Source organism: Filicampus tigris, chromosome 17, assembly GCF_054856515.1.
Source record: "Filicampus tigris isolate MCC_2025a chromosome 17, RoL_Ftig_1.0, whole genome shotgun sequence".
Classification (NCBI taxonomy): Eukaryota; Metazoa; Chordata; class Actinopteri; order Syngnathiformes; family Syngnathidae; genus Filicampus; species Filicampus tigris.
Genome location: NC_141233.1, coordinates 4,343,642 through 4,361,498, shown reverse-complemented (window position 1 = coordinate 4,361,498; position 17,857 = coordinate 4,343,642). Strand labels below are relative to the sequence as shown.

Genomic DNA, 17,857 nt, shown 5'->3' with positions numbered 1-17,857 from the left:
ATACATTATTGCAAAATCCCAATAAAACGACAACAAAAATAAAATGATGCGGCAGACTGGATCTGGCCAATAGGCCTCGAGTTTGATAAGTTGCCTTGAGCATGGACTCTGTAGTTTAGATTTACAAGTTTTTAAACGTGTTTGTGTTATTTGTTTGTGAGTTTCACATACCGTCCGCTATAGTTGCATGGCAGATATTCTAAATCTATTTGGAAAAGGACGTACTGAGGAGAAAAAAAAATAAATTGTGTTAATTGAGCCACATTGTCTATCCCTATTATGGAAAATTTACTTTTCCATAATAGTATCCAAATATTGTGTTCTCTGGCTTGACTGCACTAAGTGACCTTTATAAGCCTATTTCTCAATATGCTAGCTGTTCCGCCCAACTGTTACTTAACAGGAGTATATTTCAGAAAGCATGAGTCAAGTATTACAAAACCTGAAATTCAGATTAAAATTCAATTAAAAAAAAAAATCATGTCCCCTTTAATCACTTTATAGCCATAATATATTCATTCACATTTGTTTCAGTTCTGCCGCTTATCAACAGAACATTATCCTACTCAAATTCAAATAAATTCAGTTAGAACGTGAACAATCATCAGTTTAGGATTAAGATATGGGCAATGTTTATTACGACATTTTTGATGATTAGATGCGAGTAAAGTATGCCATTTGCTAAGCGATACATATCACAAAACAGCCCCTGATGTTACAACGTTCATCAATTAAAACTCACCTTGCTAATGCAACAATGTAACATTGAACACAACCACTGTAGCAAAAAATAACATCTTTTTATTGAAAATGAAGAAGCATAAATTACACAAGCGGTTTAAGGTCCACTATAACACACAGGGCACAAAATAAATAGAAAGTAAAAGATCACACAACACAAATGTGGCTTTGTTCAAAATAAAAGTCAGAAAGTAAAAAAAGGTAACTTCTCCAGTAGAGGAATTCTGCTGAACAAAGGCATAGATGAGCACAGCCATTTTTCACCAGGGTACAAAAATACACAGCACCCATATTCAAACCATTAAAACCCCACAAATTCTAGACACACTGCCTGCATTAAAAACAGAAATCTCAAAACTAAAACCTACTCAAATATATATACGTTGCTAAACCCCAAAAAGGGTCAAATTAATGGGACTCTCTTACAAAGAGACAATAAAAGTGATACACTAACAACTTTAAAATCTTTCTAATCATGAATCTGATTCTGCAGCCGAGGGATATCCTCTGAAGACAGTTGCTTTGTTTAAGGCTTCTAAATGACCTGCCTCTCTTTTGCATAGACTTCTTAGTTCATTAACTAACCAAAACAGTGTCAACTGTCAAGTATTACATGAATACAAGTCAATCACACATTCATAAAACTCCACGCGGACAAACATTGCAAGAATTAAATCGCTCCTGAGAACAAACTCAATTGGTAAAAAGTAACACTGGAATTGATGATTAACATCAAAACACACGTAAAACACAGTTCAGTGTTGCAACATCAGTTTGTAGTTCATTTGTCAAGCACAGAATTTGAACTGACTTGGGTTCGACAATGAAATATATCGTTAACATTACGTTTCCTCATGCATCTCTGTACTACAGCAATACTTTTTCAAAGGGAGCTTGAATAAAGTAACAAAGACGCATTCTTTTTTGGGAAGGGATACCCGACGGGGCATATAAGCTGTACGGATCAACTATTTTAAAGCATTGGTCTATTACTTCTCCCTTTGGTTGTGTTCTCTACATACCTGTGCTCTTTTCAGGGTTACACTTATATCATCTTATTGCAATAAAATAAGGTCCTTTGTGATATAACTGTGTAACCTTCACATGTTCAGTGTTTCATTGTGGCTAATGTATATAAAAGTTATATACCAGAGAAGAAAAAAAGCAGTTGAAATGTCAGTAAGCAACTTTCAAAAAATGACTTGTTTTTAAGTGCAACAAAAATGGACGCATTGTAGCACAATATGACATAAATTCAAGAAAGCCAGGTTTTAAAATGCTGAGTGTGACGATCAGAAACAATAATAAAAATAAAAAAAAATAGTAATGAGAAAAGAAAATGTGTAAAATACATCTGCATAAAATGAAACAAAATGAAATACAGTGACTTAACAGATTTGGACATTGACTAGTTTGAGTAAAATTCAGCCGTTTGTCGCCAAGCAAGCCCTTAATACTGAGCTCAGTGCTATCCCCACACCATCACGCAAATGAGGGCATTTCGTTCTCAACCTTATTGCAGCAAACACGTATAAAAATGTCCCAAAGACGCATATGCACGTCGCCCACGCCGTCACTCCACGGAGCCTCCAACGCTGTTGCTCGAGCTGGTCTTGACGCCAGCCCTGCTAATGTGCAGCCAGGGCAGCTTGGCACAGTTCTTGAAGAGCTGCTCGATGGCCACGTGACGCACGTGCAGCTCCGACGCCAGCGAGTCTTTCTCCTGCACGGCCTCAGTAAGCTCCTCAAAGACAGCTGTGGAAGAAGTCGTAAAGTAACGGACAATTTCAAAATCGGACACTTTAGGGATGGACCGATTATCGGCCGGGACGATATTTGGCATTTACGAATATCTGCGTCTGGCTTTTTCAAAAATTAGATGGCCAATAATAAATCAATTTGAAACTGTTAACTTCAAAAAACTATTTATTTACATTTTCTTAACTTTAACGTTAACTTTATGAGAGATTCTATTGACCCTGGGAACACTCTGCAACTTTGGTTTTTGTTTGAAATCAAAAGAAAGGTAAATGAATTTTTTAACAGATCTGTTATTTTGAAATTTTGGAGAAATATTTACTGTAGAAAATTACAGGGCGCTATTGTTTAAGTTTTCATGTAACTTTATAAGACATGCTGATGACCCTGGGAGCTCCCTGAACTCTATCAGAATTGAACAAAGATGTATACTGTCAAAATATTAGAATAATAACACAAAAATAAAGATGCAAATGTTACTGTAAATGAATATTGACTCCAAATAACGGTTATCGGCCTCCTTGACTACTAATAATCTGTATCGGCCTTGAAAAAAAAACCCATATTGGTCCATCTCTAGCAGAGAACATACATCGCACATGCTAAATTAGTCTATTTGCATATCATAATTGTTGGGCGGACACATTCTGTCTAAATCTTAGACAATTTTTGTACATATGCCAAATCCATTTTAAATACCAGTGCGTATTATGCTGGAGAAATTACGTTAATTATGCACCATAAAAGTAGGCAGCTGTTCTTTGAATGGTGCTCTGACTCTGAAATGTTATTTATTATTTTATTTATTTCATTTAATTAAATGGACAAATCACATGAACTTCTCTGTGCTTCAATTTCATGAACTTTTTACTATTTGTTAACTTTACCGTGGATTACTCAAAGGGCTTTTTTAACCAGTATATTTATTTCAATAAATATTTTGTATTATTATTTAGTATTATTTTTCACAAGAGCTTTATTTTTGAGAAGTTCAGGACAATACTACAATGCAGCTGTTACTGAAAGCATGCTACTGAATACCAATTGATTGTCTAACCTTTTCTTGCTTTAGACAAAATATATATAACAAACACAACGCTGCAGCCCTGTGCAAGGAAAGTCTATCTAATCTAAGCAGTCTATAACGTATCTGTATGTATAGTATTTATGTATATGCTGCAGCTGCGTATGCTATAAGCTGAATATTAGCCGGATATGTGCATTTCTGTGTTGAACTTGTTGGCTCAATGTTGCCATTAGACGTACTTAGCCGATTCTGACTTTTTGGTCATAAGCTAGCGCGTCAGTTGCATGGCTAGGCGTCGGCCGAATGAGTCAGCCGCCGTTGTGGATATCCGTGGGAAGGGGCGGGCGCACGCCTAGATTCGCCAGCGCCGCGGCCCGCTCTTGCCGGCCGGTATGAAGCCAGTGGAGGGGCTGACCGAGGACCACGGCAGCGCGATTGGGGGCGAGCTTCCGTGCTACTGCGACGCAGATTCGGCGGCAGGAGCCCAGGGCTGCACGCCGTGCACGCACACTTTTTTCTTCTTTTTTTTTTTTTTTTTTTTTTAAATTGGTCGATCTTCGTTCGTAAACTCTTCCGCGCGGCTAACTAGGAATCGAAACTTAGCACAGACATTCTAAATTCTGAACGGTTCGGGGAGAACCGGAATGATGGACCCGGTTCCACTTGATTCAGAGATTTCAGTGCCCATCCCTAATGAGGGCTGTCCAACACAAAGAAAGCTGCAGTTACAGTATTTATTTATTCATGCCATAATCCTAGATTGGCGCCTCCATCTGGAATGCTCTCAAAGCACCGCAGCACCCCCGGCTGAATACAACCCTGCAACTTTGACTGAATTTCTTCAAACCATCAAAATAAAGATATCGTATTAGCTCGTTCACTTACTTTGAATCTTCATGAGAAGCCGGGCGTTCAAGTGATGGAGCTCATCCACACACATTTTGGTCACTATAAGGGAAAAACAGATGGGATTAGGTTGTGATAAAAACAGGTAGAACATTTGGAATAAATCCAATGAATATGTTCATCAGATTCTACATGTGAAACAGAAATAATACAATCTTGCCTTTGTAAATCCTTTATCATTTATGAATGTGAATTGAAAACATGTACTTGTATGTTTCATTTGTGACTTGACACACTTGAAAATGCAGTTTAAGCGGTATGTCGTTTTTTTCTTTACAGATTTAGCTCGAGTAATGAAAGTGAAAGTGAAGGTAAATTCCACATTGGCTCACATTCATCTCTGCTGTGGCCTTGATGTTTGCACTCGGTCTGCCCGCCCACTGAAGGTGGATTCCTGACGTGAAGAGCCTGCCTGCCGTCACTGGACCATACGTCCCCCTGCGAGTTCTGCAGCCTCCTCAATTCCTGGGCCGTGTGGCACTCCAACACCCCCACGGTGTAGTCGGACAGCCGCAGTGCTTCCGCTGGTTCCCAGCGGGGGGCGTAGCGGGGCACCTGGGCTTCCGACTGAGGCAGCAGCTTGCGGTCGCTCGGCTGGCCGTAACAGAGAAGCCTGGACCCGCGTCTGCTGAGGCCATTGTTGGAAGGGACATTGTCTTTGTTCTGGGCGTACTGGATAATGCGATTCAGTTTTTGGCTGAGGGCCAGTTTCATGCCCTCGTAGGCACTTCGGGAGACCTTGGAGTGTGACAGCTTCTGGTTGGCGATGAGGTGACATTTCTCGAAGCAGTCTCTGTGGCCGCGCAGAGACTTCGAATGCAATAGAGTGGCAGCACAAACACCTGTAAACACACAAACAATACAACTAAATAAAGGCACGCATGTACCGAGTACCCAACTACCTCGTAGTTGAGTTGAGTGATCGCATGAAAATGGATTTTGCATTTGTAAAAAACAGCTACCAATACAATATATGCATGCGAGGTACAGGTATTATTTTCCTCACATTCTACACTGCGGTATCTGTAACTTTGATTGTGTGTGGCTTTAAAAGGCGGGGCCTGGCCTGGTGGGTGACGTGGAAGTTAGCGAATGAGAATGTTGGCTGTTGTGAGCTCAGGTTAGCAGCTGGCTATTGTTAACTGACTGTTAACCAGTCGGTGACGTCAGTGCTTGGGCATTCGATTGGCTCCAAAAAAAGGTCGCGGCGGACAACGTTGAACATGTTAAATATTTATGATGGCAAATCTTGATATGCAAGGTGAAGACATGGACTCTGATTGTGACGTAAAATGGACCGAAGAAACGACCTTGAAGCTAGCACTTTTTCCAGACATAAATAGCGGAGGATCTGGTTGTGTGTGTATACTGTGTCGATAAATAAGCCTCACTCAAGGAGAACTGTTTGCAACCACAATTTAGTTAGTTACCATTAAGCTAACAATTAGCCAAGCTTCTTCTATTTTCTCCTTTACTACCCTTTTTTTTTTTTTGTATTTTCCATCAGTCAGATGTTCTCTGGCGCCATGCTACCTCTCACGGGTCTGCTTTGTGGGAGGACATTCAACATTGTCGGTGGAGAGATTTGTGTGCTGGTCATCTAAACGTAAAACGCCATACACTGAAAGCTCTCCAAAGAGAAAAATCGTATAAGAATCGATGTCAAAAATCAGTCTTAGTATTTCCCGTCATTATGCCAGGTGAACTGCCAGTGTAAATAAATATTCACCAGTATGAATGGATGCTAAAACTGTCAGGTTGACCCATCACAATCCCTCTGTAAAGCTGCTTATGGTGTAGGGGATTAGCAAGTGCAGTCTTTAGATTGCAGCCGCAACAGAAGAGTGCAATCTCAATGCAAACAAAATCTGGCAAAAGACATTTCAAGTGATATTTCCTCTAAGCGATACAGTTTGACTCAATTCTGGAGATAATGGTTTGGACCAACAAGAAAAGGGAAAGAAAAAATGTAACCAAAAAAGTCAATGCTCATGAGGTCATACAATTTGGGATTCAAAATACAAAATCCGAACCAACATCATGTGTGATGTCACACGACACAATAATACCGTGTGAGATCTTGTCGTGTGAGACCTCATTGCAGCAAGCATCAAAGGGGTGTTATGTATATGGACCTTGAGTATATGTTATCTTTTGAATTGTAGCTTTTTTTGAATTAAGCAACAAACGGTTAAAATCGTTGACGACAAAATAGCTGTTGACGCATTTTGTCGCGAGGCGGAAGTTCCACCTATGTACAATACTTTCATCCAGTCACAAAAAATGATCACCTGCAGCTCGTACTTTGCAGCGTGCAGCCAACTAAGATAAGATAAGATAAGAATGCCTTTATTGATCCCACAGTGGGGAAATTTTCGTTGTTACAGTAGCAAAGATATAGGTCACACAGGGGCGGCGGCATAATGTGGCCATTAATGTATAACATTGACGGCAAACATTTAGAATCAAACCTATGTAGATATACGCAGTAACATGTGTATATACACATGTGTATACACACCAACCTACATCTACATAAAAAATATGAGGAACACTCATTTCGGCCTGTACATAGTACAGAGGAAAAAATACTCTAAGTGACAGTGCTGCAGTGCTGTAGTGAAATGTAAGGAACAGCATTGGATAAAAATAAAACTAGACTAACAGTAGTGGGGAATGTTGAGTATTGCACGGTATTACAGTAGTGGGGAATATTGGGTATTGCACGATACGAGCTCAGGTGCAGGACTGCACAATTGCACTAATGACCGCCAGTTTGTAGAGACTACACAATGTTCTTGTTAAAGAGTCTGACAGCAGCAGGCAAGAAGGAACGGCGGAATCTCTCCTTTGCACAGCGAGGGTGTAACAGTCTGTCACTGAAGGTGCTATGGAGTGCTGTTAGGGTGCCCTGGAGGGGGTGGTCCGGGTTGCCCAGCATTGATGACAGCTTGGCCAACATCCTCCTGTCCCCCACCGAGTCCACAGAGTCCAGGGAGCAGCCCAGGACAGAGCCGGCCCTCTTGACCAGTTTGTCCAGCCGCTTCTTGTCCCGGGCCGAGACGCCGCCTGCCCAGGTGACCACTCCCTGGAAGATGACCGATGCAACCACCGAGTCATAAAAGTTCCTGAGGAGTGTCCCCTGAACCCCAAAAGACCTCAGTCTCCTGAGTAGGAAGAGTCTGCTCTGACTCTTCCTATAGAGGGCGTCTGTGTTGTCGCACCAGTCCAGTTTATTGTTCAGATGAACACCCAGGTACTTGTAAGTTGAGACTCTCTCAACATCTGTTCCCCGGATATTCACTGGTGCAGGTGAAGAGTGCTGGCGCCTACCGAAATCCACCACCATTTCTTTGGATTTCCCCGCATTGATCAGGAGGCGGTTCTGCTGGCACCAATCCACAAAACCCTGAGTAAGTTCTCTGTACTCCCGATCATCTCCGCCTGTGATGAGGCCGACAATCGCAGAGTCGTCAGAGAACTTCTGCAGGTGACAGGTAGGGGTGTTGTAGTTGAAGTCCGAGGTGTAGAGGGTGAACAGGAAGGGAGCCAAGACAGTTCCCTGTGGGGCCCCCGTGCTGCAGAGGAGCACGTCAGACACACAGTCCTGTGTTCTCACATACTGTGGCCGGTTTGTGAGGTAGTCCTGGATCCATGTGGTGAGGTGGTGCGCCACCCCCGCCCGCTCCAGCTTGTCTCCCAGTAGGGTGGGCTGGATGGTGTTGAAAGCACTGGAGAAATCAAAGAACATGATCCTCACAGTGCTCCCCGCCTTCTCCAGGTGGGAGAGTGAAGTGTGGAGGAGGTAGATGATGGCATCATCCACACTGATGCCAGGCTGGTATGCGAACTGGAGTGGGTCCATTGAGGAGCTCACCAGGGGGCGCAGGTGGACAAGGACCAGTCTCTCCAGGGTCTTCATCAGGTGAGACGTCAGCGCCACCGGTCTGAAGCTGTTGAGCTCCTTCGGGTGGGGGGTCTTTGGCACCGGGACCAGGCAGGATGTTTTCCATAGCTGGGGGACCCTGCCCAGCTTCAGGCTCAGGTTGAACATGTGCTGGACAATTCCACACAGCTGGTCTGCGCAGGATTTGAGGAGCTGGGGGCTGATGCCATCTGGACCCGCTGCCTTCCTCGCCTTCATCTTCTTCAGCTGGTTCCTCACCTGAGATGTTGTGAAGGCCAAGGCTGGACAGGAAGGAGTGGTGGCTATCTGGTGTAGCTGGGAGCTGGAGTCTGTGGAGAAAAGAGGGGAGGGGGTGACACGCCCAGCAGGAGGAGTAGGTGGAGACTGCAGCAGGAGAGACTGAGTGGAGGCAGGCATCTGATCGAACCTATTGAAAAAGAGATTCAGCTCATTTGCCCACTGCAGGTCCCCCTCAGTCCGGGTCTTGGGTTGTCCGTGGCCTGAGATGGTCTTCAGGCCCCTCCAGACTCCCCTGGCGTTATTCTGCAGCAGCTGCTCCTCCATCCTCTTCCTGTAGGACCTTTTCCCCTCTCTGATCCTCCTCCTCAGCTGGCGCTGCACAGTCCTCCGCTCCTCTATGTTGCCTGACGCAAAAGCCCTCCTCTTCTCCTTCAGGAGAGCTTTTATGTCTGGTGTGATCCAGGGTTTGTTGTTGGAGAAACACCTTACTGTCCTGGTGGGTATGGTGTTCTCCATGCAGAAATTTATATAGTCTGTAACAGTGTCCGTTAGACTACTAATGTCTTCCCCATGAGCATCGCTGAATACTTCCCACACAGTTGTGCTGAAGCAGTCCTTTAAGGCCTCCTCGGCCTCTCCAGACCATCTCTGAACCGTGCGGGTCACAGCTGGCTGCCTGCGGACCAGAGGTTTGTACACAGACTGGAGAGCCACCAGGTTGTGATCAGCTTTGCCCAGCGGGGGGAGGGGCAGTGATGTGTATGCCTCCTTGGTGTTGGCATAGAAAAGGTCCAGTGTTTTATTGTCTCTGGTGTGGCAGGTGACATACTGTGTGAATGAAGGCAGAGAGGAGGAAGGGGAGGCATGATTGAAGTCACCAGAGATGAGTACCAGGGCATTTGGGTGCTGTGTTTGTAGCCTGCTCACTGCTGCAGTCAAGACATCACAGGCTGTGTCGCAGCTGGCAGCTGGTGGGACGTAGACGGTCACCGCGATCACGTGACTAAACTCTCGCGGGATGTAGAATGGCCTCATGCCAACAGCTAGCAGCTCAATATCCCTGCTGCAAAGCTGCTCCTTAATCGTGATGTGCCCAGGATTACACCATCTATCGTTCACAAACACAGCCAGCCCTCCTCCTTTCCTCTTTCCACTCTCCAGCGTCCTGTCCGCGCGTATGATTTGGAAGCCGTCCAATTCTACGACCGCGTTCGGCGTTAGCGTTGTTAGCCACGACTCCGTGAATAGCATCAGGCTAGCCTCCCGGAAGTCCCTCTCGTGCCGGGTAAGCGCCGCTAGCTCGTCCATCTTGTTGGGGAGCGATCTAACATTCCCCATGATAACAGACGGGAGGACGGGATGGTATCGTCTCCTCCTTTCCCGGCGTTTAACCCCCGCACGAGATCCCCGTCTCTTCCTCCTCAGCTCACGGGGGATATCGGGTCTCGCCCCGGGAGCCGGCGCATGGTTAGCACGGAGTGCTAACAGCTGATTCCGGCTGTAAACAATGGGGGCTCGGCTCCGAGCCAAGTCGCCGGACACGATCGCGCAAAAAATAGCAATCAGCAGCAGCAAGAATACCGCAGTTTGGGTGTCCATTGCTACGCAAGTTACGACTATCAATTATACGAAAAAGGTATGAGGTAGAGTAATATTAAAGAACAAAAACACACGAAAAGGCTCACCGATGAGCCGGAGCTACTGTAGCGGGCTGCCACTCGCGCGGCGCCGGAAGTCGCTAGGGACCAGCCTGTGTGTCCTCCTTTTAAGACAAAATGATGCTCAGAGAGTAAATGTTAATTTTGATTCTATTTTATAGTGGTTAAGTTCTTAACACACAAACGAAAGTTAAAAATGAGATGTCTACGGCAAATATGTCTTGTGATTCATGCGTTATGCCCTTATCGCTTGAGACTTGAATGTATTATTGGTTTTTTTTTGGTCTCCAATGGCTTACAAATTCTATTTCAATCATTTCAAAATCTAAGTAAGGGTGACAAGCATCCCAGACAGGACTGTGTTCACTTTTCTACTGTATATGCAAAACAAATCTCTTCATGATTTATTTTTCTAAGATGCATATTTATCAGAAAAAAAAAACTAAAAATTGGCCTCCCCCCATCCCTTCAGCAGAAATTACAGTAGGTCAGTTTAACTTGACCAAAGAATATTGTGTTCTAGGGCAGCCATGGCAATGCCAGACACTATTCTTTATTTACTAGAAGTGGTTAATGGGCCCGACTGACTGCATACGGCTGAGTAGAGGTTTTGGACCATTCCACCAGTCTATGTAGGTATCTATTTTAAGCTTTGCATATTTACACTCTGACTCACGTACCTCCAGGTCAGAATTTCATAATGAATGGATTAGTCTCATGAAAAGGTCGCACAGAAGATTACAGAGCCATGAGTGTGTACCGTAAATGTGTAGTCTGCCTTTCAAATGCTTAGTGACTGCAAATATGTTTCAAGTGACAGCTGTCACTACTTAAAACGATCCGAGTCTATCACAAATACTAACTATCGCTTTCTAAGTGGAAAAAAAAAAAGATTGGCCCACAACCAAGGCAGACCTCACTTCAACTAAGCAGTTTAGCACTACTTGTCTTTTACGGTCGTGCACACACATCCTATTCACTGGAGGGGAATGCACATTGTTCAACTGGGCTCAAATGCCACTGACTACATTTACTTGTACGAATAAATGAGGTTACTGACAGTTTATCCTCTGCGCCCAGTATGTATAATTTCGGGTGGATTTTGCTGCTTAATTCGTATTTCACAAAGGCAATATTAATCAGAATGCCATGTTTCGACTGGTGGGCGCACATACAACATATTATTGTAAAGAACATTTTGTGGTGGACTTCCCCTTAAATAAATGTTGTGGCACACACGATTTGATGTAAAAGAATTATTTCTTAATGTGGGATTTTTTTCACATTGAATGAATACAGTTGAATTAAAAGTTGGTTTTATACTGAGAATAAGTGGTTCGCATCATTATTAAGAAATAACCCGGAACGTATTAGAAGCTACTTCTAAACCAAGGGTGCCAATAATTATGGAGGCCAGTGTATGTCTGACTCTTACACTAAGGGGGCAATGATGCTCCTTTTCACTGGATTAGCAGTGGCGTTCAAGAAGGTGACCTACAGTTGCTACTTTCCAGCTGGTACAAGCCAAGTGGTAAAAGGTTTAACTTAGCAATTCTGTATAACTAATACAGGCAGTATTGTAGGTATGCAATTCCTCTCATACTGTAAAATTTGGATGGCTATCAAAAGTGTAGACTGGTAGGACAAGAATGGGTTAAACACGGCTGGCTTTGTCTAAATGAGGGCATTATTAAAGCATTCATTGATGAGGATGTTCCTAATATTGTCTATTTTATTGTTTGGGGGCACTCTTGACAAAATAAAGTTTGAATACATATGTACACTGCACTGTACTTTTCCTTCTTGTGGATGGTCATGTAATGTTTTGACTTTTTTTGTACCCAATGAAGCAACTTTTCAGAAAACTTACCATAGTCTTCTGGCCTCCTCTGTTTAGTGTCTCTCAGTTTATGACAATATGAGGCGGTAGATAATGTTTCCCTTATTGATTACGTTGGCTGCTCTTGTTGTTCAAAACAACTTTCTGCAGCTGCCTACTTTAGAATTTTAAAACTAAGTGCTCTGCAATGACACACTGGAGAAGCACTATGAGCGTTGGTGCTAAGGTGTCAAACAGAGCTGACTGGCAACAAATGGAAGAACGTTTAGTCAGCTGTGTGGCCTAAATACATAACAAAATTGATCTCATGCGAGCAGCAGCTCTGCACTGAGAAGCATATGTGTAGATTAGGTAAGCCCCCTCACTGTCTGTTTTTTAAAACTCGTTTGAAGACTCATTTCTATACTTTGGCTTTTGAGCTGACGTGAGACCGACACAATTATGCTGTTTTCCGGTGTCAATTGTGTATATATTCATTTGTGTTTTAATGTATTGCTTTCGCTGTCTTTGTTCTTGTACTATTGCTATTTTGTTAAAGTGGAAGTCAAACCAAACATATTTTTGTCCAGAATATGTTCTATGCAGGCCCACTAGTCTAAATATTAGACTATTAGGCATTCAGATTCATATTGCGTTTGTGGAAAATGAGAAATACACCCGTTTTTAGCTAGCTCAGGGGCGGCCATTTTGTCACTTCTGTCGACTGAAGATGACATTGAAGTTTATCAGGGCTCAGATAATGACCAATCATGGCTCAGCTTCAGAAAACAGGTGAGCTGTGATTGGTAATTACCTGAGCCATGAGCAACTAAGATGTCATTTTCAGTGAACTTTTTGTTAGAATTTTATAACAGTGACATATACTGTCAAAAATTTCTTGGAATAATGATTTTTATTTAAAATCACCATTATGCAAACCTGAAACATTGTTAAATAAACATGCTTAAAGACGTTACAACAAAGTTAAGAGTACGTTTTTCTTTAGATTTTGATGCCAATATTTTCCTTTTCACTGAAAATGAATATCGGCTCCAAATATCGGTTATCGGCCTCCTTGACTACTAATAATTGGTATCAGTATTGGCCCTGAAAAAAGCATATCGGTTTATCTCTAATGTAAAGTGCTTTGTTACAGCTGTAGCTGTTATCAAATGCGCTATATAAATTTAAAAAAAATGGCAGATGACAACGTCCAACTTTTGTAAGTCCTATATACAGTTTTTATGCACCAGACAGGTTTACAGTGGATCGCTGTTAGCGACCGGGTCAGTCCATGAATAGCGAAAATCTGTGACGTCAATTATAAATGCACTGGGAAAAATAAATATATATTTTTTTAATTCTTAAAAAAACAGGGATAAATTAAAAATGTGTTTCCATAAAAAATCAGGAGTTGGCTTTGGCCCCACACCCAAAATTGTATTCATATTGAAAAAAAACAATCCAAATACAGTAGGTTGGCCGAACTGCAAATAACTTTAGCTTTACTAGGTTACTACCTTCTCGGATCTCGGAACTCTGTTACTTAAGTATCATATGACATTTGCTATAATCCACTTTTTTTTTTTTTTTTTTTTTATAGAATGCGAGCGAAAACCCAAGTGGATATACTGGAGGATTTGAGAATTCAAATATACAACTACCAGAATCTCGCAGGAGAATTAACTGCAGGGTGAAGAGTTCACTGCCACTGAATGGCCTGTTTGAAGGAGCACATCACAATAGCCACTGTCGGGCAGCAAATGAGAATCAGACGCATCATTCTAACACAAGCCCAGCTGTTAACATTAGCAGACCTCACCAGAAATGTATTTATGTAATCAGATAAAGGAGAGCAGCAGCGGTTAGCTGAACCTGGAGGCTCAAGCCCGGTTGCCCGGTGAGGCGGAAATGAAGTTTTTGCAGACCATCAGATGGAAATGTTGTGTTTCCTGTATTCCGCCACAAAGAACCAAAACTGAAACAAGGTGACATTTTGAACTTAACTATGCCTCTCCCCTTACTCGAAGTAGGCTTGATGCTTTCACTTGGAATTCATGTGACTAGTCACAAAATGCATTGCTGGAAAATGTACAAAAAACTGTAAACCCATGCCTTCTTGACTCTCTGCATTGAAACAAATTATGTCCCGGCTCTATGATAATAACAATATTGGGGATAGCATTATATTACATTAATACAGTTAATAAAACACTACACACAATGTAGGTTACACTCGCCCTGACGTTTTTGTTTGTTATTCTTTTCTGAAACCACAGCTGCTTCCTTGTTCTCTGTTGGGCTGATGTGCTTCAGGCTATGTAACCATGTACTGACCACAGCTCACATGGTGCAATGGAACAAAACAATGTGCCTCACAGTAAGAAATCTCTCCTGAAGAACAGCCATTCAAGCGGATTGTAGATAGCCACAATGATTATGTCCTGTTATTTCTTAAAAAAAAAAAAAAAAAAGGGGGGGGGGGGGATACACAGGCCAGTTTCCTCAGGAAACATCTACTTGGAACTACAGCAAAGGCTGCACTTCCTGAACATTCAACATATTTACATACATAGAACTGAAGTGAAACCTTTTTTTTCCCTTCCACAGAGAGTCCATCCATCCATCCATTGTCTATACCGCTGATCCTGACCAGGTGGATTGCCCCAATGAAAGGAAAAGGACAATACAGTTGAGAGTGAGGGTATTTTGGGGGGCTGTTGGCAATGATCGATAGATTTCCAGAGGCTCTTCGCGCTTCGCTTTCTAGCCATAGTTACACATGAGACACAGGTTGCCACAACATTTTTCATACTTACTTCTCCAGCGTCGTTGCTGTGATTTGAAGTGAACATCCTATCCATTTTCTATACCACTTGTTGTCTTTTAGGGTCTTGATAATGTAAAGCAAAACTGAACATCACAATGTTTGGAGATGGTCTTCTACTGGATCTTACAAGAGTAGACCTTGTGGATGGATCTAATGAAGTGTCCAATCGATATACGTCTACAATGGGGAGGTCCTTAAGGAGCATCAGGCAGTCATGTAGGCAGCTGATTTAAAAAGAAACAAACACAACAAAAGAATAGTGGTCCTACCGTCAATGCTGAGTTCAAAGCAGACGTGGCAGAAAGATAAGGTCCCTGTTTCTGTTTCCACCTTGCAGACACTGCAGATATTGTCGTCATTCAGATCAATGTTCACAAACTGCTCCTCTTCATCCATGGCACTTATGACGACACAGCTGTGAAATCGATCACATGGTTCAATATAAGATTTTTTCCCCCCTTTTTGCTATGCACTGCATTTTTTTGTCTGTCACTTGTGAGAATCGTTTGTAGTTTTGTGGTGCAATATAGTCAAAGAGCAGTTTTTACAAAGACTGTTACAGATAATCGTAAATACATTTGGGAAAAAAAGGGGGACCAAGGCTGGATTTGGACATTCCACTTGGTTTAAGGATTGATGCACCTCTAAGCATTTTCACTGCACTCGCAATGGCAGATATACGAAATGCTTGATTCCGATCTGAGGATATTCAATAAATAAATAATACAATTCCACATACCAAAAAATTTTAAGAGGAAAGAGTGAAAATGTAAACGGTGCTACATTGTATTCATTTTTTTTTAGTTAAAACACATTGACACAATGCTAAATTTAGGCTTGTATACATTAATGTGTGCAAATCTTCCCTACAGTTTGACCCCTACAGCTAGAGCAGGGGTGGGCAATCTTTTGTGCTCAAGGGCCTCAATTGATTTGTAAAACAGAGAGATTGACCAGGTCATTGGGCAAGAGGCAGGGTTCACCCTGGACTGGTTGCCAGCCAATGGTATGTAATATGTATAGACAAACCTTTCACACTTGCATTCACACAAGGACAATTTAGAGCAGCCAACCTTATGGAAACTGAGGTCTCCTTCTTGGCTACTGACCAGTGCCAAGCGCTACCAGTTTGACACACACTTTGCAAATAACACATTTGTTCAAATGACCTTTAATAGCACAGTATGTTACGTTATTAATTAGTTAAATGATATTCATTTATGTGAAGATACTGATAATGTTAATGATCTCTCACAATACTTGAACAGATAAACATTAATATGCAACACTTTATTTCCCCAAATATCTTCCAGTGTTTACATTTTCAAATGACCACGTCTTCTACAACATTATTAGAAAAACGGTAATGTTCCATCACCGGTTGGCTACTTTTGGAACAGGCCTGTGGGCTAGTCATGTGGTCCTTTGGGCGTATATGGTGCCCACGGGAATCATGTTGGCGACACTAGCATGCATGTTATTGCCTAAGTAAATGTAAATAGTTTATTTTAATAAAATATTCACTCTTTTTTACGATATTACCTATAATACATGCACTTATAATTAACCAATTATTAATAAAAACACATTCAAATGCAACATACATGTGTAATGAATTTATTCAAATGATTTTTTTTCGTATTTTTTCGTTTACAATAAATAAATTAAACAATTAGATAAAGTAAAAATGTATAACTACATTTAACTAATTTTAGGGGAAAATGGCTAAAATAATGCAACAGATATTACAAAACTCTTCATGTACATGTTCGGTGGGTCGTATTAACTTTGAAACATACGCACCCAACATTTTAAAAATATATAAAGTTTAGCCTCTGTCGTAACATACTTAGATTGTTGTGTGCAGACTGGTTGTTTGGACGAACGATACACACCGTCCCCAACTACGTTGTATTCGCATTAGCAACCGAACGATTACGTTGCTTATCTTAATTAACACCCGATCAGATTCCTTGTTGACTGCAAGATGTTGGTTGGCGTACAAACAAGACGATCGATATAAAATGTGCCCATATCTTATACCGTTCAAACAAAGTCTAACTAACAATAAGTAAAGCTAGTAACAGTAGCTAAACTAGCATTCCCTCGAGTGGTTACATCTGTATGATTCGTGACCGTTATTCGACGTTGACTAGCACAAATATGTCTTACCCAGCGAGTGCCGCCAACTCCCGCTTATAGAGACTGTCCTCGGACTCGTCGCTGCTTTCGTCAGGTCGCGCAGCGGTAGCGGTTGTTTTTCGCTCGGGAAGGTACCCAAAATTCAGATAACAACCACGCGTCACGGCAAATCCCAAAACACTTAGCAGGAACCTCTTGCCTCGCACCGGAATGTACCACTAGTTTAGCTCAGGAAAGGAGAACAACTGTTTCTTCACAACAATCGTTAGCACACCGGTAACTAAAAAGCAACAATTAAAGATATGTGGTAAAAATGCATATGAACATACAGGTGCATTATATTTTTTTGGTACTTACTTGTTCCTTGTCACAATTACTTTTAATACACCCCCAGAAACGAAACATGGTATGCCCTCCGTATGTCGTCAGCATACATGTTTCCATACGTTTCAGTGTTCAACTGGCCTCTAGATAGTCACAAATTAAACTGTGATAATAATAATAATAATAATAATAATAATAATAATAATAATAATAATAATAATAATAACAACAATAATAATAATAATAATAATAATAATAATAACAATAATAGTAGGACACTTTCTGTGAATAGTATTTATGACATAGGTGTATTATTTTATAGGTTTTCTCTTCAGTGGCTCAAACGTGTAATAGTTGTCATTTAGTATTGTTTGGATTGCTTTACAATTCAATCCAAAGTTCACAGAAAATTTGCACAAAGGAGAGGAAGGTGCACTTGTTGAATATTTAAATATCTGCTGATAAATTTCTACACTGAGGTTCAGTCAATCCATGATTCATATTA

General features: G+C 41.7%; 1 protein-coding gene across 1 annotated transcript; it reads right to left on the bottom strand.

The window, feature by feature from the left end:
• Window positions 1-779: 779 nt before the first annotated feature.
• c17h21orf91 (chromosome 17 C21orf91 homolog) lies at window positions 780-17,302 on the bottom strand. Its single transcript, XM_086013256.1, has 5 exons — window positions 17,059-17,302; window positions 15,156-15,301; window positions 4,765-5,274; window positions 4,412-4,474; window positions 780-2,496 (listed from the first exon to the last, which is right to left on the bottom strand). Exons 2-5 carry the CDS (start codon window positions 15,280-15,282, stop codon window positions 2,315-2,317), a joined length of 882 nt encoding a protein of 293 aa, XP_085869382.1. The 5' UTR covers window positions 15,283-15,301; window positions 17,059-17,302; the 3' UTR covers window positions 780-2,314.
• Between the last annotated feature and the right edge of the window lie 555 nt (window positions 17,303-17,857).